Source organism: Cebidichthys violaceus, unplaced genomic scaffold, assembly GCF_023349555.1.
Source record: "Cebidichthys violaceus isolate CVI_PGR_0920_01 unplaced genomic scaffold, fCebVio1.0.p SCAF_1, whole genome shotgun sequence".
Classification (NCBI taxonomy): Eukaryota; Metazoa; Chordata; class Actinopteri; order Perciformes; family Stichaeidae; genus Cebidichthys; species Cebidichthys violaceus.
In genome coordinates this window covers 5,152,260-5,160,116 of record NW_027176262.1, presented here as the reverse complement: position 1 = coordinate 5,160,116, position 7,857 = coordinate 5,152,260, and the positions used below count along the sequence as shown (strand labels likewise).

Here is a 7,857-nt window from a genome sequence, read left to right as displayed (position 1 = left end):
CAGGGGCGAGACAGACAGTTACACAGGTGGAACAACATACAAAGGCAGGAAGTGAAGAGGACACCACAAGTGGCAGGGAAATTCAAAATAATACAGGAAAAACAACTAAAGAAAACCCAAGACCGTGACAAACACGTTGAATGGCATTTGTTTAATCCGCACAAAAAGTGAAGGTTAAAAATTGCAGTTTGCCATTTAGCATGAGCCAAACAACTGACGTGTCTCTCCATTTTTGTATTATTCTTCACCGCTATTTTTCAGCTACAGGGCTTCTCTCCCAACAATGACTACAGCCTTCATCATGTGTCATCCGGAAAGGAAGTTGTTATGACAACAACATTAAAAAAAAAAGCCTCATAGAACATCTGTGCCTTTCAGAGATTAAATAAAATTTTGATGTTACAATATTGGCTTGCCACAAAAGAGGCGATTAGCAAGGCTCTTTTATTGTGGTGCTAAATGTCTGTTGTTCTTTTGGGAGGTAGGGGAGTGGGAGGATAATACAGCTTTAATGAAAAATCAGAAAAGGAACATGTAGCACTTCTTGGAAGCAGATGGTGTCTCCTGTAGAACAGAAAGAAAGCCTTGCCTGCATTAAAAGAAAAAGATCAATAATCACAAATGTCATGCTCCAGTTGACTCAATGAATAACTGATATTCTACATCCAATGGTCCAAATGCCAACCAAATGAAGCAATTCCAGTGCGCTTGATTAACAAGGGGAGGTGCTGCCAAGGACATTTAATCTATCAGAGAGATGAAAGTGTGTGTGTGTGTGTGTGTGTGTGTGTGTGTGTGTGTGTGTGTGTGTGTGTGTGTGTGTGTGTGTGTGTGTGGATGGAGGAAAGAAGGGCTGTTCCTTCCAATTCTTCAACATGTTCAGACTTTGTTCCAACTAGCTGAGCTACAACCAGTCCGTTCGGCATATTGTGACTCTGAATAATAAAACCAGCGTGCCAGATCCACACGAAAGAGGTGGTTCTCAGAGAGTAGAAGGAAACATGAAGTTGTAACGTTTCTCAATAGGAATCACACTTCCTCTGTAATAACTTAAGAGTCTAAAAAGGTCATCCCACTGTCAATTAGGTATGGGTGTGTTCTTCCCTTTTACCCTCGCTCTCTCTTTCACACATACAAGAGCCACAATGTTGCTGTGATTGTTGTTGTTTAGTGGTAAAAAAAAACAGATACCAGAGAGAGATCACACCTTCAAGACTGGCATCTCCTCACTTGCACTCCCGATTCCACAGAAGTGGAAAATGCATCCCCTAGTGGTAAACTGTATGCATCACAATATTATGATCCTTTAACACAGAGGTCTTCAACAGGGGGTCCGCGACCCCTAGCTGGTCCGCGGAGGTACTGCAGGGGGGTCGTGACATTTTTGGTTGATAAGACAATTTTTTTTTTTTTTCCAAACATGAATCTGTCCATTATTTTAATAGTTCAGCATTGTATGGAAGATAACAGCTATGTGTACGCATGGCAGTGGCACTAATAGGCCATCACTCATTTTCATTTCCACATTTATTTTAGTTTAAAATAAAAACGTCAATTTGAATAGCTTGTATGCATGATTATCATGCAATCAACAGGCTATGTTGATATTGCCATTGGTATCAGTTGACGAGGTATGTTTATGAATGGCAGTGGCACGGCCACATTATTCACTGTACCTTGCATAAAATAATAACATGAATATACTTGTGTATGATTTGAATAGCTTAGTATTTAATGCACAATAACAAGGTATGTTTATACATGGCACTAGGCCCAGTTTAATATAAAACACAATGGTGTACAATATATATATATATAGTAGGGATCCCTGCTTCATCTCTCTATCAGTTTGGGGGTCCTTGGCCTGAAAAACATTGAAGACCCCTGTTTTTACAGCAATCTGTCCCTTTTTTTAACTGTATTAAAAGGAGGATTGCATGCATTTATGGCGTTTTAATGCCCTTTATAGTAAACTCAAATGATGGGTTGTAATTGACCTGAATTATGTGTATCAAGCTGAGCATATGAAGAGAAATTCTCACGACATGTTCACATAAACGGCAGTTATTGCAAACTGCTGTTTAGTTAGGTGCAGCACAGACACTCTACTTCTCTAGCTCTGATGCTGGACGTAAGTCGCAGTGCTGCTTGGAATCAACTGTTTCCTGTTCACTGTGTGAACATCCGTATCCCACACACACACACACACACTCACACACACACACACACACACACACACTCACACACACACACACACACACGATGTTGGTCACGTACACAAAAAGAGTAACATTAGCCGTAGAGTAACATTTCTTTAAAACTCAGCGTCTTGCCTTTATCACAGTCGTTAATTACCGATGATGTTGATCATGAACATTACATTTTACATTACAGTCATTTAGCAGACGCTTTTATCGAAAGTGAATTACAATAAGTGCATCAACATTGGTAATCAAAAGAACTACAAATCACCAGAAGTCATAAGTACATTTCCTTTTCCAAACAATCATCTAAGAGCATGAAGCAGAGCATAACTCAGAGCCAAAGTACAGTGCAGAAACAAGAAAAACAGTTAGTGCAAAATAAGTAATACAAATACAATAAGTCCAACAAACCAGTATGAATACAATAAGTGCTAAGTGGAAGGCTCAGGGTAGCACTTCCTGAAGAGGTGGGTTTTCAGCCTGATGAAAGATGGGCAGCGACTCCGCTGTCCTGACGTCAGTGGGGAGTTCATTCCACCACTGTGGGGCGATGGTGGAATGAACACCATTGAAGCTTTTGTCTCTTCTCTATTACTTCCAGTGCAAGTGTCAGTGGGGTCATACTTGGACACCAGCTTGTCTTTTTGTGAGCTGCCTTCTGAACTTAGTTGTCCATGTTGTCCATCAAGTGTCTTCTCATTTTAAGGGAGATCTTTCAGATCTGCAAAAGACAACAAGAGGAGATTTTTAAGGATGGATTGACCTCCGAAAAAATGTGGAATCATTTGCAGGTAGAGTTTACAAGAGCCACAATGCTAATTTGACATATTTAGGAGAGGAAAAAATGGGTTGGCTGAAAACAGATTTCAACAGATATCATTTCAGAATCAGAATCAGAATCAGCTTTATTGGCCATGTATGCATAAGACATACAAGGAATTTGGCTCCGGTTTCCACTCCGCTCTCAATGTACATACACTATTTTACAATAAACAAGAAAAAATATATAAAGAGTAAAAAAAGGGCAGCAAAAAAGTAGAACAGATGTATGTATAAACATTTAACAGCTATATACAATATAAGCATAAATATATATCCAAAAAAGAAGTGTATATATACACACACATGTGAACAGAAACCTATTAACAACAATGGCAATGGTATTGAGGTGATAGTGGAAATGGTGGTAATAGTGCAAACAGAGGTAGTAGTGCAGTATGACTTATTTATTGTTCATCAGAGTGACAGCCAGTGGAAAGAAGCTGTTCAAAACTTGGACCTGAGACCAGGTTCAATATATGTTTATTAAATTGGCAAAAAGAACAATAATTTTTTCCATTACTCACACTTGAGCACAGTCGTGTTGACTTGAGAATAACCTTTGTTAGGGTTCCTGCCCAGGTCAACGTAGAAGTAGAACTTCAGTTCCTGAGGATATTGAGAGTGGGACAGGTTCTGAACCAGGGGGATAATCCGATTGGACATAGGCGCCTCTGCGAGAACCTGGTGCATCATGTACTTGCACCAATCATCCAGCAGGAAGTCAGGAGTGATAAGCAGAGCCCTTATGTGGCTGTCCTGCACAGCCTGGCATAGCTCTGTGGAAATTGCACCTCCCGGAGAGGAGTCCCTGTGCGTCAGAAAGCACCTCAGGCTCCGGGGCGATGACTCCAGATAAGAGACCAGGCGAACAGCCTCTTCAATGTCACTGTGCACGGAGCTGTGGCACACGAACACGTCATACTTTAGGCTCCATCGCTGCAGCGAGCTCGTAGCAGAGTGAGACTGTGGTGGTTCTGAAGGGGTTATCCCCAGTGACGATGATGACGAAGAAGAGCTTGACAATGTAGATGGGGGGGGGAGGTGAGAAGACGCTGACTTTTTTGTCACCATTGCCTCTTGTTCGCTTGAAGATATTCTTGATTTCCAGAGTTTCTGGATCCAACCTGAAGGGAGAAAGACAAACTGTGGATATTTTGGACTTGATTGTAGCCCACATGTTGATATATATAGACCCTTCCTAGTCCACTTATAAATCCTAAAGGCTATGAAAGCGTGAACAATAATACATAATAGCACAGTGTGCATTAGTATTCAAATGGATAAAGATACGGTTTCAGAAATGATCTTACCATGCATGTTGTAACATCAATCATCATGTCTGTTCAACGCCTCCTTTCTGTAAAAAACGATGATCCCATCGCTGAAAAGGGTCTTCTCTGGCCATACACAGAAACAGCAGCTGAACAAGAAACTATTGCAACTGTGTGACACAATCCAATGACAGCAACAGAATGCAACAAAGAAGTGCCACTGACAAAAAAGAAAAGAGGAAGTTGGTAACTGCCGAAAGAGACGCCCCAACATCTTTAGTCATATTTAAAATGCAAAGTGTCTCAAACTGTATGCTTCACTGAGCTGGTAGCAAACCATTTGTTAAAAGCTTGTGCACGGTCGAAAAACTCATTTAGTACACCTGATTTTCAACAAAAAAAAAACATTTCATATAGGCATGAATGAGACTACTCTCTCATCTGGATGGTTGAATTATTTTAAGAAGAAATAAGAGGAAGGACAGCAGGAACTGTTGAAATCCACAACCACCAATATGTTAATGTCAAATCTGTGTCAAGCGGAATGAGACCTGATACTGTCACAGTTATTGTTTCCGTTTTACAAGTCATTTAAGGATTGGATGTATGTGTATTATAGGACTTCCCATTATCTTGAACTGGTTATTCCTTTCAGTTGTGTAGAAATAGATAGAATTTCTGTCATACAAACATAACTGAAGACATATGAAAGTACATTCATTTTCCTTCAAGATCAATAAAATAAATAAAGAACAAAAATGGTCCTGTTTACAAAGCTATGCCTTTGACACTAAACAAGAATAAAACTGGGAAGGGAATCATTTAGTCACCAAATGTATTCCTGTGGTGGAGGAGTTATCAGATCGTGTACTTTAGTGAAAGTAATTTCACACCATTAGAATATTCCATTAAAAGTAGAAGTGCAGTTTGTAGTGCTGTTGTAGTTGTAGAAAGTGTGTAAGTGACATTAGTAAATGTACTATAGGTTATTATCAAAAGTACAAGTAATGCAGAAAAATAGCTATCAGATGTTATAAATTGATCATATTTTGATCTTGTTAAATCCTAATTTACATAATAACTACTTGCCAAAAAAATACATTTCCCTCTGAAATATATAGCTGACTGTAGAAGAAGTCTAAAAAAAGTAGCAGAAAATGGAAATACTAGCGGAAAATCTCCAAAAAAAGTAAAAAAAAGTACTTAAGTAATGGTACTTTTTTACATTTACTTAGTACACTGGTTCAATCCAAATAATATAAATAAAGAGAAATGAGTTTAAAACTCCCTTCATGGTAAACGATGCTTCACAATGAAATCGCGCATGCGCGAAACTCAAAATGAAAGAAAAAAAATGCCTTCAACAAGTAAGTCATGACTACTACATGCTATTTACAAACAAGTCGACGCTTGATGCAGAGAGGCTAATATTGTATGAGCATTCGATGAAGAGAATATCAGAATTTCAGTCTATCAACAAATATGGAGTCCACATATCAGATATGAACATATAAACAGCACTCATGAGATCGAGCATTTGATTGTGGCTGCATTGTGTATGGAGCGGCAGCAAAGACACCATCACAACAAATGGACAGACCGCAGTAAAGATCATTAAGATTATACATTGGGGTCAGATCAACTCCCGCTAACGCTGTTCTGTTGGAAACAGGAGACACACTTCTAGAGTCCAGGAGTGAAAAACTTTATCTTGTTTACTGGAAGAGGTCAGACCAAAGGTCAAAGAGAGGTCAAAAATAATGATATGTGAAGGTTTACTCATATATATGTTTGATAGGACTACACAGAGGTGGTGTAGATGTCCAGTTCTGCTGGGTGCCAGCACAGGGTTAGGGTTGGAGTTAAAGATAGTTAAAAAACATATTTAGTTGCACTACAACTTGTATGAGGCAGAAAGACAAACATTGCATGATACAATCAGAGAGGCAGGACAGGAATAGGGTTATGGGAAACAGACGGAGTAGGAGGCCCCAGGATGGCCCTTTTTCTTTCTTAAACAACGCAACAAACAACTGTGTGATGCTACGCCACTCCTGTACAGTAGGCGGCGGTATACACCTCAAGCTGTCCGCGATGCGCCATCTATTTCAAGAGAAGAAGAAGAGTAGCGTCATTTCCGGGGTTCGCATCTGACGTGTCTAAAACAGTTTAGCTCTGGTGACGGATTTTTACCCGTTGGGGATTTAACATCGATTCGACTAATATTTGGTAAGATGTAATTGTTTGAAGAGTATGTACTACAGCTTTAAACGTTTACACACGCATTCGTTCATCGCAGGGCTTCTGTTTCATCTGTTTTGTGTGTTTCTTTACTCTAGATACGTGGTGTCAAGATGCTAGATTTCTTCACCATCTTCAGCAAAGGGGGGATAGTGTTGTGGTGCTTTCAGGGAGCCGGGGTCAGTGAATCCTTCGCCGGGCCTGTCAACGCTCTGATCCGCTCCGTAATCCTTCAGGTGGGCCGTGGTGACAGGTCAAAAAAAAAAAAGCCTGCGACAGATGTCTGTGTTTCACTAATTCTCGCTGTGGCTTGGACTAGCTAATGCTAGTTAGCAAACGTTAGCTCATTGCGTAACGGTAGTGTACTAATAAACTAAGTAAGTTTTGCGATGTGAATAGCCTCAGAATCACCTTGTTAAAATGAAGATATAGTTGTTGCTACGGTGACTTCTTTCACGTTGTTAAGACGACACGTTAGGCTAGCTTAGCTGTTAGCAGCAACGCCATGTGTGGGCAGTTAGCTCCTGTTGACATGTCAACGACGTCTGTGGTGTTACAGGAGCGAAGTGGGAACAACTCATACACTCACGAGGCCCTGAGTCTGAAATACAAGCTCGACAATGAGTTCGAGTTGATTTTTGTGGTAAGTCTCTCACCTGCTAAGTTTTCCAAATCTGCAACTATTGTTCTAACTAATGCGTTAAAAGTTGAGGATCATGTTCTGTTTTCTCTGTCCAGGTGGGTTTTCAAAAGATCCTGACGCTGACGTATGTGGACAAGTTCATAGATGACGTTCAGCTCCACTTTAGGGATCGTTATAAGAATGAGCTGGAGCAAAAGGGGGCTTTGAAGCTAATCAACAACAGCTTCGAATTTGGGGATGACTTCAAGGTGCTTCTCAGGTAAACAGATTCCCTGTAATGAAGAACTTTAACACTCAAGTGATCATAAATATATAATCACTTCATCGGGATTTAAAGATGCTTCATTGACCAGAGTATTTTGTGTCTTGCCCATTCTGACATGCATGAAATGTTTACATCAAGGGAGGCGGAGGAGAGCAGCAGAGCTCGGGGCCCTGCCGCTATGCGGACCTTTAAGGAGTCCGAGAAATCCCAAAAAACTGTGAAGTCTATGATTGAGACCAAGGGTGGGGAAAAAGTCAAGGAACCGGGTGGCAAGAAGAATAAAAATACCAAAAAGGAGGGTAGGTGCCGTTGTGAGGGGTTCTTCTAAAACATCTCACTCTAAATAGCCAGTGTGAAATCATTTAGCCTCAATCCTGACTTCATTTTGATATTCCAATCTTTTCCAGCTCC

General features: G+C 40.3%; 2 protein-coding genes across 2 annotated transcripts in view; one reads left to right on the top strand and one right to left on the bottom strand.

Annotated features, from left to right (window-relative positions):
• Positions 1-1,782: 1,782 nt before the first annotated feature.
• tirap (toll-interleukin 1 receptor (TIR) domain containing adaptor protein) lies at positions 1,783-4,480 on the bottom strand. Its single transcript, XM_068713388.1, has 3 exons — positions 4,337-4,480; positions 3,551-4,150; positions 1,783-2,925 (listed from the first exon to the last, which is right to left on the bottom strand). Exons 1-3 carry the CDS (start codon positions 4,341-4,343, stop codon positions 2,906-2,908), a joined length of 627 nt encoding a protein of 208 aa, XP_068569489.1. The 5' UTR covers positions 4,344-4,480; the 3' UTR covers positions 1,783-2,905.
• A 1,958-nt stretch (positions 4,481-6,438) lies between these two features.
• Positions 6,439-7,857, top strand: part of srpra (SRP receptor subunit alpha) — a 6,380-nt gene continuing 4,961 nt past the window's right edge. Inside the window, exons 1-6 of the mRNA XM_068707372.1 lie at positions 6,439-6,526; positions 6,637-6,774; positions 7,098-7,181; positions 7,277-7,440; positions 7,585-7,745; positions 7,854-7,857. The exon at positions 7,854-7,857 is cut by the window's right edge and continues 159 nt beyond it. Of these exons, the coding sequence (XP_068563473.1) occupies positions 6,652-6,774; positions 7,098-7,181; positions 7,277-7,440; positions 7,585-7,745; positions 7,854-7,857 (536 nt within the window). The 5' untranslated portion in view covers positions 6,439-6,526; positions 6,637-6,651. The remainder of the gene's footprint in view (positions 6,527-6,636; positions 6,775-7,097; positions 7,182-7,276; positions 7,441-7,584; positions 7,746-7,853) is intronic.

Bases quoted from the DNA above. Each gene is read 5' to 3' on its own strand.
- tirap (XM_068713388.1), bottom strand. The intron at 2,926-3,550 runs GTGAGTAATGGA...TGTCTTTTGCAG, and splicing joins CAACACGACTGTGCTCAAGT to ATCTGAAAGATCTCCCTTAA.